We start from the raw sequence: 16,359 nt of genomic DNA, 5'->3' as shown, positions 1-16,359 counted from the left end.
TCACACACATCCATGCCCGTGAGGCAGTGCTACTCTGAGATGAAGAGGTTAGCACAGGAAAGGAATTCGTGGCGGGCCGCATCAAATCAGTCAGTAGACGGATGGAGAGAAAAAAAAGTGTAATGTTTACTACAGACTGCTTGTTTCTGGAGCAGAAATAATGGCTCGAGTGGACGAGATATCTGATGTAGGATGACAGACACTTACGACATTCCATGCTGCTTCTGTTGTACGCCAGTAGTATTGAACTTACACTTCGAGCTCTGTGAGACGTTGCATTGTCCTGCTGGTAGATGCTAGCGTTTTTAGGAAAAACAAACTGCATGTATGGGTCGACATGGACCCCACGGATAAAGGCATACTTGTGCTGATCCATTGTGCTTTCCAGAATGTCTAGATCACGTAGAAACGACAGAAAGGCTTCGTCCGCGCTGTAGCCCGTAGGGGTACACGACCCCACACCAGGTCACAGCAGTTCACTACGCCACCGCCGACCCACATCAAACCCATGGTCATTGTGTGGTTAGGTCCCCAGTGGGCCCCCGGGAATGTCTCACACCCGACGAGTGCAACTTCAATGTTTGCGTGGTAGAGTCTTCATGGTGTACGCGTACGGAGAACGTGTTTGCGCAGCAATCGCCGACATAGTGTAACTGAGGCGGAGTAAACAGCTCGCATTCGCCGAGACAGACGGAAAACCGCCTTAAAAACCATCCACAGACTGGCCGGCACACCGGAACTCGACACTAATCCGCCGTGGGATTTGTGCTGGGGACCGGCACGCCTTCTCGCCTGGAAAACAGTGCGTTAGACCGCACGGCTAACTGGGCGAGCTCCGTCAATAGCAGTGGCTGACGAGTGATGGTGTGCCAATCGCTCGCCAGCCCAAGACCAGATATTTTCAGTGAATGACAGATGTAAGAACGTGCTGGCGAAGGCTACATTCGCGCTTTCTCTGCATCAAGGTAGGTCGGAGCAGCAAGGAGAATATACCGTCTTGTGCCATCTTCCAGAAGGATAATATCGCCAAGACCTCAAAAATAAGGGACAGCCACTGGCCTCAACGCGTCAGAAATGTAACACCTTTTCAGCATATCCATTGTGGATGGCGAACTGCGACTGTGATTTAAATTGGCGATATATCTGCTAATAAATATGCAGTTACCTTTTTGGTTTTTTGATACTATTTATTTCTATCATAAAGATGTTTTCGGGCCATTGTAGGCTCATCAACAGATGGAGCTGTTACCATAACATTATGCTGTGAACCATGTGTAGATGCTGTGCTGATTCTGCCGGCGGAAATGGTGGAATTTTAGTAGTCGGTGACGAACGTGCAGTCTAACGCACTGTTTTCCGGATGGTAAAGCGTGCCAGTTCAAATGGTTCAAATGGCTCTGAGCACTATGAGACTTAACATCTGAGGTCATCAGTCCCCTAGAACTTAGAACTACTTAAACCTAACTAACCTAAGGACATCACCCAACACCCAGCCATCACGAGGCAGAGAAAATCCCTGACCCTGCCGGGAATCGAACCCGGGAACCCGGGCGTGGGAAGCGAGAACCGTACCGCACGACCACGAGTTGCGGGCTAGCGTGTCAGTCCCCGTCACGAATCCCCCCAGTGGATTAGTGTCGAGGTCCGGTGTGCCGGCCAGCCTGTGGATGGTTTTTAAGGCGGTTTTCCCTTTGCCTCGGCGAATGCGGGCTGGTTCCCTTTATTTCGCCTCATTTACACTATGTCGGCGATTGCTGCACAAACGTACGCGTATACCATAATTACTCTGCCTCGCAAACATTTGGGGTTACACTCGTCTGGTATGAGACGTTCCCAGGAGACCCGCAGAATAACCCAATAGCCCTCGGTTCGGTCTGGGTCGGCGGTGGGGTGAGTGGACTGCTGTAGCCTGTTGCGGGATTGTGTACCACTGCGGGCTACAGCGCGGACGACGCCTCTCCGTTGCGAGGTTATCAGTTCCATACTACAAAATACAATACAATACAATACAATCGGTGACGAAACTTTCATGAAACCGAAAGTTGGTTTTGTATAAATTGAAGGGGGATGACTGCTATCAGCTGCAGCTAGACATTAAGCAGAATCAACGGCGACGAGCGAAAATGTGTTTCGGAACGAGATTCGAACACGGGATCTCCTGCTTACTCGGCTGGTGCGGTAACCACTGGGCCATCCGGGACACAGCATTATCGTAACTGTACTGTCTATCTCGGTATGCTGCATGGCCGATCCACATCCCACCGAGCGCCACCTACCTGCAGGCCCTGTCCATTGCACTCCCGTTCGCTCCTTAGAGATTCCCACAGGAGGTCGGATGTATTTGTCCATTCCCACTGAAGAAAGTGGATGCTTTGCCGAGCCAGGCGTGTGAATTATTTGAATGTATGGTGTCTGTTCCTTCGAAAGAACAGACACCAAGCACGTGTGTGCCTTCGAAAGAACAGACACTAACCAGGTCCCGCAACTGTGAAACACTGTACGTAAATTGAAAGTGAATGTGTCCTCCTGGGACACATTGTAGATGACGTCAACAACTGTACTGCCAGTTACAATGAATGTGGCACGTGATACTTCGTATCTATACGTCAGGTTTTGTTCTAACTGATGTTGGCTAGGGCAGAAACGCGTCCTAACAAATAAGTAACAAATTCCGATATAAATGAATCGTATATGTAATAATGACCGAAATCTATAAGGGCTCCTACCATATGTAACGAAAAGTGTTCAAACTTTTCTATTTTCCTTTTCATCAGTGTTTTACATTACACTTAATGATCTACTAATTACAATAAAAGTCCATTCGTGCTATCCGTACATAAGCATAAGTTCAAACCGTCACGTTTTTATAAACATTGCTCAGCATGTTTACTTCACTGCCGTGCTTTTTCTGTAGTGCATATGATTATCTTGCCGAATGAATGAAATGTTGGTACTTCTAGCGTAGATGATTTAACTGTCAAGCTTAACCCAGTACACTTCATAGAGTCATCGCATCTGGCGAAACTATCCGTTAACTTACCTCTGTTTGACTTAAACGTTTACCTTGAGTTAATTAAACAAGGAACTCCGCTTACTAGCAAACAAATATTAACTGGAGAAAGTTAAATTAAATGCACACACTTTCTCGCGCTCTTGGCTGATCGGCTGCCATTTTATGACCTGTGGCTCTAGGGCAGATTTCCTTCGATTCCAGGTCCCCCTATTCTCATCTAAACGTTTCAATGCGTTTTCTTTTTCTGTGCCTTTTGTCTAGCTAGTAATTTATTAGGCACAAAAAGAAAGTCAGCATCGGTCGTAACATCATCTGTATTTTATTGCATATCTATATTTCAGCATAGCTAGCATCAATACGTTATAGGCAGTCATTCAAACGAAATATAACTGTGTGTCTTTATAAGTATGATGAGTCTACATGACTCCCTATAATGCACTGATCTTAGGCTCCTAGCTGAACTCTATATCCACAATAAAATACGGATGGTATTACGACCGATGCTGACCTTCTTTCTGTCCTGGATTACATCACTTTCGTAGTCAACAATTGTTCTACTGAAATTGAACCCGAATAATTCATTTACTCATAGTCCTTGTGAGAAAATAATAATATTGTTTACAATCATGTGCTGTGATAACGTAATATTGAGTTTGTAAGCGATTTTCGATTATATGTTGTAATGTATTGTGCTTTAAAACAATTCGAATAAAATAAATTTGATGTTACACTAAATATGCATGTTATTTATTTCTCTGTCTAAATTAAAGACTGAGATAACTGGCGAAGCTGCGTAATCAGCTAGTAAAACAGTATACAGCTTTCTTCAAAATTCAGGGTTCAAATGGCTCTGAACACTGTGGAACTTAACATCGACAGGGGATCTCAAGTTGATTCCGTATTTTTAGATTTCCGGAAAGCTTTTGACACCGTTCCTCACAAGCGACTTCTAATCAAGCTGCGGAGCTATGGGGTATCGTCTCAGTTGTGCGACTGGATTCGTGATTTCCTGTCAGGAAGGTCGCAGTTCGTAGTAATAGACGGCAAATCATCGAGTAAAACTGAAGTGATATCAGGTGTTCCCCAGGGAAGCGTCCTGGGACCTCTACTGTTCCTGATCTATATAAATGACCTGGGTGACAATCTGAGCAGTTCTCTTAGGTTGTTCGCAGATGATGCTGTAATTTACAGTCTAGTAAGGTCATCCGAAGACCAGTATCAGCTGCAAAGCGATTTAGAAAAGATTGCTGTATGGTGTGTCAGGTGGCAGTTGACGCTAAATAACGAAAAGTGTGAGATGATCCACATGAGTTCCAAAAGAAATCCGTTGGAATTCGATTACTCGATAAATAGTACAATTCTCAAGGCTGTCAATTCAACTAAGTACCTGGGTGTTAAAATTACGAACAACTTCAGTTGGAAGGACCACATAGATAATATTGTCGGGAAGGCGAGCCAAAGGTTGCGTTTCATTGGCAGGACACTTAGAAGATGCAACAAGTCCACTAAAGAGACAGCTTACACTACACTCGTTCGTCCTCTGTTAGAATATTGCTGCGCAGTGTGGGATCCTTACCAGGTGGGATTGACGGAGGACATCGAGAGGGTGCAAAGAAGGGCAGCTCGTTTTGTATTATCGCGTTATAGGGGAGAGAGTGTGGCAGATATGATACACGAGTTGGGATGGAAGTCATTACAGCATAGACGTTTTTCGTCGCGGCGAGAGCTTTTTACGAAATTTCAGTCACCAACTTTCTCTTCCGAATGCGAAAATATTTTGTTGAGCCCAACCTACATAGGTAGGAATGATCATCAAAATAAAATAAGAGAAATCAGAGCTCGAACAGAAAGGTTTAGGTGTTCGTTTTTCCCGCTCGCTGTTCGGGAGTGGAATAGTAGAGAGATAGTATGATTGTGGTTCGATGAACCCTCTGCCAAGCACTTAAATGTGAATTGCAGAGTAGTCATGTAGATGTAGATGTAGATGAGGTCATCAGTCCCCTAGAACTTAGAACTACGTAAACCTAACTAACCTAAAAACATCACACACATCCATGCCCGATGCAGGATTCAAAGCTGCGAGCGTTGCGGTCGCGCGGTTCGAGACTGAAGCGCCTAGAACCGCTCGGTGACAACGGCCGCCTCGAAATATAGGGCTCCATAAGAAGCACTTTTCAGTATACCTATTCCGAGATTATATGTTCCTGCAGTTTTTCGTAATACGAACACCTCCCATAGTAACTGATCCAATTTGATTGTTTGCAAATATTAAATAGATACCAATTAATTTAACACAGTTTCTGTATTAAATTGCGATGGTTTCATAATTAATTTAGAGGGATCTCAACCTACGACCTGTTTCGATATATGCCATGACTGGAACTCTTACACTGTTTGGCCCACCGCGTGTTATGTATTACCAAGTACTATAATTTCACACAGCTGATGACGGGATTTTAAAATCACGAAGACAGTCGTTTGAATATATATTAGTCGACAGAAGCGGATCTCTCTAAATTATCATGCCTCTTAGTTACGGATGTCCTACATAGCAAATTTTGTCTAATGGTTTCTTTTCAATCTGTCACTAACGAGGTTGAATTATAAATTAAAAAGAATGGATCATAAGCAATATTAAACGTGATCTTTCCTTTAAAAAATAGAGCATTCCTGTCAGTAAGTGTGTTTCCGGGTTCTGAAAGTAGTGAGATACATCTTAGGACTTTTATTTTCCGTAATCTCCTTCTCAAATCAAATGGTTCAAATGGCTCTAAGCACTATGGGACTTAACATATGAAGTGATCAGTCCCCTAGACTTAGAACTACTTAAACCTAACTATCCTAAGCACATCACACACATCCATGCCCGAGGCAGTATTCGAACCGGCGACCGCAGCAGCAGCGCGGTTCCGGACTGAAGCGCCTAGAACCGCTCGGCCACAACGGTCGGCAATCTCCTTCTTAGGAGGGGGGTAATATGTCTGTGCGTATTGAAGAAACAAAGCGTATATGCCTTTATAAAACTCTCATCTCCTTCATACATATAAACTGTAGAAAAAAAGCACTGCTCACGCCGGATCTTTTTTTCTAAAACCACTCTACTTCTACACGCTCTTGACCACCTCCGAAAAGCTATGCGTTATAAATCTCGTCCCCTGCTACAGAACTGACAGGCCATGGAATTTTCTTTCATTCGACCGCAATACACATCGCTTCAGCAAAACAGAGTTGGGGACTCGGTATTCCGTAATATTTTCCCTACATAGCACTGGATTCGCCAGATTTTCCCGTTCTTCATGGCGACGGTGAGGAATGAAATTCATTTGGTTATACTGAAAAAGAGAAAACATGTGCTGCACTTCTATAACCTAATTCACTAAGTAGAGCGTAAAGTCCACTTCAGGTGATTAATAATTTTCAACGGAGTAGCTCGGTATAAGATTACAGACCTTACATCTGGACACAGATGGGATCTTCTCCTGTAGTGATCGACGGGCAAGTCGCCAAAGTAGTGTCAAACAGAAATTTAAGTGTCACTCAAATGAAAATCGAACACTAGCCACAACGGGACTATGGAATAGATCCATTCAAAAGTAATCACCACACGCGTTAACACATTTATCCCGCAGGGAGACGAACGTAGAACGCGGTCGGCTGCTGTCAGGTCCGCAACCGCACTCACTCTTGCGCTTCCTCACTCGACTGAAGCCGACGTCTACGAATGCCTCTCTCAAGGTAGCCAAAGATGTGAAATTCGCGGTGTGAAACATCCGATCTGTACGGACCAATCAAACTGCTGCTACGTAGCACTCGTCCGATTGGCAGTGATGGGACGGGCGTTATCGTGCAACTCGCCGGAATTTGTGTGAACAGCTGTGGATATCTTTGGCGGGGGAGATCTTTCCACTGCTCGAAATGACGGCACCACGTAATGTCATGACGACCTCCTCCTTTGACTGCAGGCGACCTCTGCTCTTGGAATTCCTCGAGCGTAGAACTATGATCAATACGAAGCTCTATGATGGCGCTTTGCAAAAATTGCGACGCGCCATAAAGTGAAAACCTCTAGAAATGATGTCGGACGGAATCATACGACCACGTTCTACGAAAATAGAATCCAGTTTATCTCAGTGGGACAAAAGGCTCAACACCTGTCGTGATTACTTTAAAATGGAACCAATGCATGGTCCCGTTGTGGCCGCTGTTCGGCTTTCATTTGACTGTTCCCTATACTCACACCAAAAAGCCCAACCACCTCACCGCTGGGTCTTCTAGCCAATAATGGCCAATGATTTCATCTTTCCAGTGGTTAATGATAAGAGGCGATGGTACTCACCAGGATGAAGACAGCGGCTGTAGAGGACTTCATCGTGCCTAGCTTAGCTGAAGCGTCTCGGTGGTTTCTGGGTTAAATCTCCGTCTGCAACAACGGAAACAGGCATCCATCGTCAAATCACTTTAAGGTTAATGCGAAAGCACTTACAGCGCCTTACGACACACACACACACACACACACACACACACACATATATATATATATATATATATATATATATATATATATATATATATATATATATATATATATATATGTGTGTGTGTGTGTGTGTGTGTGTGTGTGTGTGTGGCGGAGGTTACATCGTGTACCACTCTCACTTTTCCACTTTATCGTGTGCCAATAGCGAATAATCAGCGGAAAGAACGATTATTGGTAAACCTAAGTGTGCGGTCAAATATCTCTGATTTTACGTTGATGGTCTTTTCGCAAAATATCGTAGGAATTGACTGTTCTAGGAACGCACGCTCTTGGAGTTTTAGCAGCAGGTCACGCCGTGATGACAACGCTTCTCTTGCAGCATCTGCCACTGGAGAAGGATGAGCACCTCTGTAACGCTTTCTGTCTCGATAAAAGAACCTGAACGAAACGCGCTGTTCTTCTTTGGATCTTCTCTATTTCCTCTATCATTCCATTCTCCTACGGATCGCAGAAGAACAATATTCTGGTACTGGTCGAGCGATGGTTTCGTAAGCTACCTCCCTTGCGGTCAGACTACACTTCCATATGATCCTTCCAGTGTTTGTCACTATAACTTGCGATTACTTTTGCATTGTCGTTCCACTTAAATCGCTCTACAGGAATACATGCAGATATTTGATGGCTGTGACTGCTTTTGGTAACTCTGCCGAAATCTTGTAATCTTTCTGCCTCTTTATGCGCGTTCCGGTACATTTATTTACGTTGAGTATCAAATGCCAACGCTTCACCAAGCGACCATCCTTTCCATATCTTCCTGCATTTCGCTACATTTTTCTAACGTTTCGATTTTTCTCTGTACAATAGTATCATCTGCGGAAGTCCTAATGGAAATGCCAACGTTATCAACTTGGTCCTTTACCTGTATTGTAAAAAGTAATGGTATTGTAGATGTCCCTTGGGTAAACTTGCTTTGTCGTCTGACGATCTACCTCCGTTAAGAATGACATGCTGTGTTCTGTTTCCTCGTAAATCTTCAGTCCAATCACACAGCTGTAAATTAGATGGCAGTGTGGAACTGTACAGGACGCCTTCTGGTAGTCAAGGAACATGGCATCAAGCTGTCTTTTGGGTCTCGTGGTCGAACAGAGAGAGCTGTTTTTCACAAAATCGTTCTCCAGGAACGTCAGTATACGAGAATACGAAACATGTTTCAAATTATACAAGATACTAACTGATGGTTTTGTGGGTCTATTTTACATTCGTAGCACCAACGTGTAATTGTTGTCACTAATAGTGAAATGTCACCACAAACTGCGTCCAATTTCACTTTCATTCCGTCACACTTTAACCCATCCAAAATCAAAAAGCGAATCACTTAACAATACCGCACTTTCTTATCTCGGAGTAACTCATGCAGAGCAACTAACTGTAATGGTAGTCAAGACAAAAAAAAGTTGTTACGTATGTCACTGCTGGCTGGGATGTTGTTCTCCAGCGTGCAGTAATTCCCTTCCACGCGATGTGTAGGTGTATTGCCTTTGGGACACCTGTCAAGTATAGGGAAATAATGGATGTATAAAAAGTGTTTGTTTTAAATCGAGACAACTAAATATCACGAATATGATTCATCGGACGAAAAAAAATGTTGCGGGTGGAAGTTAATGTTGGTAAAGAGAACACCTGTCTGTGCTACAACAGGCTGCCCCCTAACTACCCATCCTGCGTGGGCGGGGCCAACTTTGTATTTTCAAATGGCTACTTCCCACTTTTACTGCATATTCGAATTCTACGTCAGAACGTACGTACGGTTCACTCAGACAATTGTTTCACATTCGTGGTACATGGCGGTGTAATCGACAAATATCAAATTGCCTCTTTTTGCAGTTAAGATCCGACGCATTTGAGTCTACATTTCGTTTGCGATGTTAATGTAAACCTGTTTTGTTCCAACGATTGACATGGATGATGAAACTTTACATGAGTGGTGCAAATGTAATTGTATAGTGCAAGTAAAATCACTAGACATTGACATTTCTGGCAAATAAGCTACTTGTATGGTAATGTAATTTTCTGTTTCCTTCGGGTTTGACTGTGGGGAGTCCAAAAACCATAGGAATATTTCGTTTCTGAAACTGCCCTCGAAACCCGCATTCAAGCTGACTGATTTCGGTGTGTGCTTACTTCTAACCGCTGGAACTTTCACTCTGGCCGCGATGTGGCTACCGGCGGAATACCAACACGGCAAAAAGGTAAAATGTCCATGGAGTGACAGTGATGGACGAACCTGCCATCCCGATAGAAACAAAAAACTATTACATCACCACCGTTGTTCGTGGATCGCGCTAATTGTAATTTCTAACCACACACTGAAATGGGTAACCATAGTGTACTCTGAAGAAATTTTTCAACGTAAATCTCAACCGTTAGTACACTAAGGTTTACATGCACATCGTAAATGAAATGTAGAATCACATGCGTCGGGTCTTAATTGCAAAAATAGGCACACTTGATAGTATTCGTTTACAGCGTCATCTACCAGGAATGGGAAAAAAGGATTTGAGTACACACGTATTTTTGGGAATATAATCGTAATATTCAATAAAAAAGGGAGGTTCCCATTTTAAATAGTTGACCCCGCCAACGCAAGAGAGGTGGTTAGAAGGTGGCGATTTGTAGCACAGGCACGCGGCCCCTTTACCAATATTAGTGTTTTAATGGAATATTTTTGTCAACGAAATTCACCAACATCCATGTAATTGAGATGTTTTATTATATGTTGACTACATCTTTCGGCATTCCACTGTGCCATTTAGGGGCCCCATTTGGATCTCTCAAAAATAAAACAGTGCCATATATTCCTGGACGTAGTGAATTCAAAACCATATCCCAAGTGCTTGATTGCAATCAAGTTTACGAACGAAGCACTTGGAATACGGTTTTGAATTCACGACATGCAGGAATATATGGCACTGTAGGACACTATCGTTTATTTTTGAGAGGTGCATGTGGGGCCTGAAGATGGTATGTTGGAATGCCGAAAATGGTAGTTCAAAATAAAATAAAATAACATTTCAATTACACGGCCGTTGGCGAATTTTATTGATAGTTACCTGACAAGCAGATGTCCCCTGTCCATGACGGACCAACAGATATAGAACATCTTTTTCGTATGATGCGTCATTTGAGATAGTTGTCTCAAGTCAAAAGAAACACCTTGTATGAAGCGCAGTTTCATGTTCTTTTTGACGAGAGAAGGGGGAGGGAGAAACACGGTGCTAGCATATAGGCTGCTCCTCTCGAACAGCACCAAGTGGGTCGTCGAGCTTGACACCCCCACCCGACGGACGGATCACCTTCAATGGTGATGCATGCCCTCACTTCATGAGAAACTGAGGAGAGATTTGGAATTTAATCCAGTATTCTGGCGCAAAAACTGGAGGTCAGGATTGTATGCTATCATCCACTTGGTGGGAAAATACTATTGGCGTACATTTCTTCCATTAGCAGGGATTTTGACCGGCTACTTCAGACACGAGATGTGGTGCCCCAAGGATGTTGTATTTAGGTGGGCTGGTAAGAAATATGGTTCTCCGAAAAATCAGCGTGGAGAGGATCATAATGTAAACATTGACAAGAAGGACAGAATGATGGGACAGCCTTTAAGACCTCAAGGAATGACTTCCACGATACTTGAGTGAGTTGTAGAGGGGAAAAAGAGGAATGTTGGTTGGGTGGTTGATTTGTGGAGAAGGGACCAAACAGTGAGGTCATCGGTCCCATCGGATTAGGGAAGGATGGGGAAGGAAGTCGGCCTTGCCCTCTCAATGGAACCATCCCGACATTTTCCTGGAGCGATTTAGGGAAATCACGGAAAACCTAAATCTGGATGGCCGGACGCGGGCTCGAACCGTTGTCCTCCCGAATGCGAGCCCAGTTTGCTAACCACTGCCCCATCTCGCTCGGTAAGAATGTTGGGAAAGACACAGACTGGAATGAATCCAATAAATAATTGACTACGTTGGGCGCAAGTGCTATTCTGAAGAGGTTGGTACAAGAGATTTCGTGACGGGTCCCATCATACGTCACAAAGCTGACGACCCCAAAAAAATAGTGTTAGATATTCATATGAAGAAAAGTTCCTCAAAATGTTAGTCGAAAGGATAGTACTGTATGGTGAAATTCTTGGAAGACTGGTATTAAGAGAAGCCACAAGTTAGTTGGACTGATAACTGATCTCTCTCCGAGACGAGCGGCTACGGAGTACTGGCTAGTTGCGATGATACCACCACCTAGAAACAACAACTGTAATCAAACACGAGTAGATGTTCTCGTATTATGACAAACTCATCAACGTTCAATGTGTATTCACACCTTTGGAAACAACTGCGTATTAGATTACACAACCACACAAGAAAAGAACTGCCACACTCCACCGTACAGCGTACGGTCCCACACCCACCAACTGTGCAACAATATCGGCAGTTTCAAACGCATAAGCGACAGCTCACCCTCGGCTGCTTACCGCCGCCGTGTTTGTACGGCATTGTTCGGGCAGACAGTATAAAGTCTCCTTCTCCCATCGCGCAAGAAATGGAATGCAGGAACAAAGGTGGCTCGCGCCGCCCATCATAGGCCGGGATCTGAAGCACCAATTCAGATGCAGATGTCGGCGGAGGACGACCTCGCGTCCTCCAGCGCTTCTCCGATTCCGGGCTGGAGATAAGAGTCGCCTGGAGCGCTGGAGCGGCGGCTGAGGCTGCAGATTGTAATCCAGGCGGCTAGCGCCTCGGGGCACGCCCAGCTCCTGCGCAGGGCGATGTGTGTGTGGAGGAGGGGGGAGGGGGGAGGGGGGGGGGGGAGGGACAGGAGGGCGTGCAGTCGCCTGCCCTGCTTCTAATGCCGCGGCACGGCTCGCGTCATAGGGAGGGTGGAGAGAATCCGAGAGAGCATAGGGAAGCTGGCGGAGCATATGGATGCCGAACCACTGGCAGTCTACTTCTTTGTCCGCACTCCAAAAGTAACAGCATCAATAATAACGCACCACATTGACAGTGTAATGTTGATGCATTAATTTGTCTGGAAGCGGTGCTGACATTGAAGACAATAAAAGCGGGTGAGCCGTCTGGGGAAGTTAACGTTGCATTACTGAGCAACTGTTTCACCAGGCATCCAGTCCACCTTACCAAATTCCCAACCAGACTAACATTAATTATAATCTTTTAATAGTCATCTTACGACAACCGGTGATTATATGTATAAAGAGAATTTAAATAAAAAGAAATAAATCAGTTTATATTTGGACATTTATTTTAACATTGATCATTGAAATTTAAGCATATTAAACTTGATTCATAACTAAACTGGTGCCTTATTTAGGATTGTTAAAATGTGAGTTTGTAATCTTACGGAACACATCAAATATGGAGCCAAGATTGGGAGACTGCGTACAACACTGCATTCATAAAATAATACACGAAGAACGTTGTGGAAGAGAAAATTAACCACAACCAACGGATTCAATTTTCACCCAAAGAAGTTACGTTCGTAGCGCAACCCAGTCCGTCATGAAATTTCCACACACTGGTATACTAAATTCATACTAATTCTCTGTGAAATCTTCCCGAAAAGAATAGCTGAGGGCTGCTTTGATGATTACACCACATGCTACACTTGGTCAACTTGGTTTACACAAAGAGTGTAACTCCACAATAATTTTGATAATTAAAATAAATTACATTGAAACGCAATTTACAAAAGAAAAACCTCGAACTGGTTACTATTGTCTTACTATTAACCTGATGGGTCAAACAATTGTAGAAGCACGTGGTACTGGTCTCACAAAGTACTCCCCACGTGGGTTGAACATAAAGAAAAGCTGCTGTATTGAAAAATATTGTCAAGACAAGACGTTATAATGTCACGTACATTCGCATTTAAGATTGATGATCTTAGTTAAAGTTACTGATCAACACGTGGTTCCACTTTACTCACAAAGTAGTGACAGAGCAACAACTGGAAGATATTCTGAACTACACACTCGAATGACACTGCGTTGCAATTTAAGATAACATTACATATTTTAGAGCTAAACCTGAAATAAATGTGATTGAATTTTCAGTTAGGCTGAACTTAAGAAATCCATTGTCCTACAGACTTAGCAGAGACGAGCTTAGCGGGAGATCTTATCACTTCCGACGCTCGCTGCAGACAGACTGCCGTGGGGCCCTACCGAGGGTGCTTCACAGATACAAAACGGAAGTGACCAGAGAGGCAGCTTCCTCTACCAACATGACAAGGGACGGACAGGACCATACTAAGGATAGAAACCTCTCTGCTTCTAGAAAGCGTAGCTACCTGTTCCGACGTTGGTCCTACTGTTCTCTAGTAGAAAGGCTTGTCTGCTACCATCAAGCATGCAACTAGAAATACATTTGCTCACTCATCCTTTCACACAGAAGGGAAGGGGGATGACAGTATCTTATCATATACAGTATATAAAAGAAAGCGAATGTAGGTTCCGTATGAGACTGTGTGACATGAATTACATATAAACTGAGTTTTAAAGTGTAGTAGTGTGAGAGATCGTTTTGATTATGTGTAAAATAACACGTTCCGCTGCTCAGTCTCCTCCCAGATAGTGTCAGAAACACCACAGTAAATTTAGAAGTGGAACGTATGCCGTAAATGACAACAGATTAAAGAAATTAACATGAAAGGTACCCAACAGATACCTTTCAACAGTTCTTGAGATGTTCCCTAAAGTTTCGGGATAACTGACGGACATAAGCAACTTGCTGGTACGGTATTGCCGTTCAGAGTTTTCTGGCCATCTTCAGATAGGTACTGCCGATGAATACACTGAGCGCTCCTATTTAAAATTCAGCCAGCACAGCATGGTGTCCTAAGTGGCAATTTGCATACGCATCTTCTGCAAGTGTGTGCTCTCCTCAGCGCGCCCTCCGTGGTGAACGCTCGCCACGTCGATATCAAAACAATTGTCTTCGCACCGTACGACCGCAGGACGGGGCCAGTTACACACAGCGCGAAGTATTTTTGTAATCGGGTCCCATGCAGAATTTAACTGCAAACCACGGTCTCGATTCATAAGGAATTCAGACTGTCGATTTTCCAATGGTTCACTGGATGACTGAACACCGAAAGTTCGATGTACAGCTCACAACTTTTTTTTACTCATTATATTTCGTCGAAAGCCCAGTTGAAATACAGTGATCAGCTATCGTGCAATCATATCTTTGGAGAAGGCGATCATGCCACTGATGCTCTGCAGTGCGATCTTGCACAGCGCGCGTCGTTTGCGCCATATAGGATTTTCCGCATTCATACGGAATCCTGTACACATCTGCTTTGCGCAGTAGCAAGTCATTTTTATAACAGATCCCAAAAGTGCTCACATTTTGGAACGAGCTCGAACCATTACCTTACGAATTCTTAATATTCTGCCTATTTTAGCTGAAAAATTTACAATATAAGGCACACAAGCAGTCGATTTGAAGGTCTCATCCTCTTCCCTGCTGGTATGTCTGTAGCGCTCTCTGTCCGTGTTGAGACGAATATCCGTTGTTCATGAAAAGACCCACATCAAAAGAGTTTTCCATCACCCCGGTTCCCAGAACTCCTGAAGATAGACGCTGACTGTGGATATTGTATCACAGGCACAGTCCCCTTGGCTGTTCAGAGACGTCACTAAGCCTGCCCAAAGAAGTAAACAACAATACATAAGCAGCGCCTGTTAGGCAACAGCCAATCAGTTACAGTCATTCCACCAGGAGCGTCAATAGCGCGGTTCGATCGCCTCCGCATTGTTACTTTGCGCCAGGAAGCGCTCTCAACAAGGAAAGTGTCGAGGCGTCTAGGAGTGAACCAAAGGATGTTGTTCGGACATGGAGCAGATACAGAGAGACAGGAACCGTCGATGAAATGCCTCGCTCAGGCCGCCCATGGAGTATTGCAGTGGATGAGCGCTACCTACGGATTATAGCTCGGAGGAACCCTGACAGCGACGCCACCATGCTGAATAATGCTTTTCGTGCAGCCACAGGACGTCGTGTTACGACTCAAACTGTGCTGCATGATGCGCAACTTAACTCCCAAGGCGAGGTCCATCTTTGCAACCACGACACCATGCAGCGCGGTACAGATGGGCCCAACAACGTGCCGAATGGACCTCTCAGGATTGGCATCACGTTCGCCGATGAGTGTCGTATATGCCTTCAACCGGACAATCGTCGTAGTCGTGGGCTGAAGGCCTTAGACGCACTGCCCAGCGAGTGCAGCAAGGTGGAGGTTCTCTGCTGTTTTGGGGTGGCATTATATGGGGCCGACGTACACCGCTTGTGGTCTTGGAAGGCACCGTAACGGCTGTACGGTACGTGAATGCCATCCTCCGACCGATAGTGCAACCATATCGGCAGCTTATTGGCGAGGCATTCGTCTTCATGGACAACAATTCGCGCCCCCATCGTGCACATCTTGTGAATGACTTCCTTCAGGATAATGTCATCGCTCGACTAGAGTGGCCAGCATGTTCTCCAGACAGGAACCGTATCGAACATGCCTGGGATGGATTGAAAATGGCTGTTTATGGACTACGTTGCCCACCAACCACTCTGAGCGATCTACGCCGAATGGCAGTTGAGGAGTGGGAGAATCTGGACCAACAGTGCCTTGATGAACTTGTGGATAGTATGCCACGACGAATACAGGCATGCATCAATGCAAGAGGACATGCTACTGGGTGTTAGAGGTACCTGTGTGTACAGCAATCTGGACCGCCACCTCTGAAGGTCTCGGTCCATGGTGGTACAGCATGCAATGTGAGGTTTTCATGATCAATAAAAAGCGCAGAAAT

At 44.6% G+C, this 16,359-nt stretch overlaps 1 protein-coding gene across 9 annotated transcripts in view; it reads right to left on the bottom strand.

The window, feature by feature from the left end:
* The window catches only part of LOC126272639 (protein madd-4), a 1,706,630-nt gene that overhangs the window by 1,044,619 nt on the left and 645,652 nt on the right, over positions 1-16,359 (bottom strand). For all 9 annotated transcript variants that reach the window (XM_049975622.1, XM_049975626.1, XM_049975621.1 and 6 more), the window contains one exon: positions 7,350-7,433. In XM_049975622.1, the coding sequence (XP_049831579.1) occupies positions 7,350-7,382 (33 nt within the window). In that variant the 5' untranslated portion in view covers positions 7,383-7,433. The remainder of the gene's footprint in view (positions 1-7,349; positions 7,434-16,359) is intronic.

The sequence above is a fragment of the Schistocerca gregaria genome, chromosome 5 (assembly GCF_023897955.1).
Source record: "Schistocerca gregaria isolate iqSchGreg1 chromosome 5, iqSchGreg1.2, whole genome shotgun sequence".
Taxonomy (NCBI): Eukaryota; Metazoa; Arthropoda; class Insecta; order Orthoptera; family Acrididae; genus Schistocerca; species Schistocerca gregaria.
Note: the sequence above shows the minus strand (reverse complement) of the source record. Positions and strands in the feature narration are given on the sequence as shown.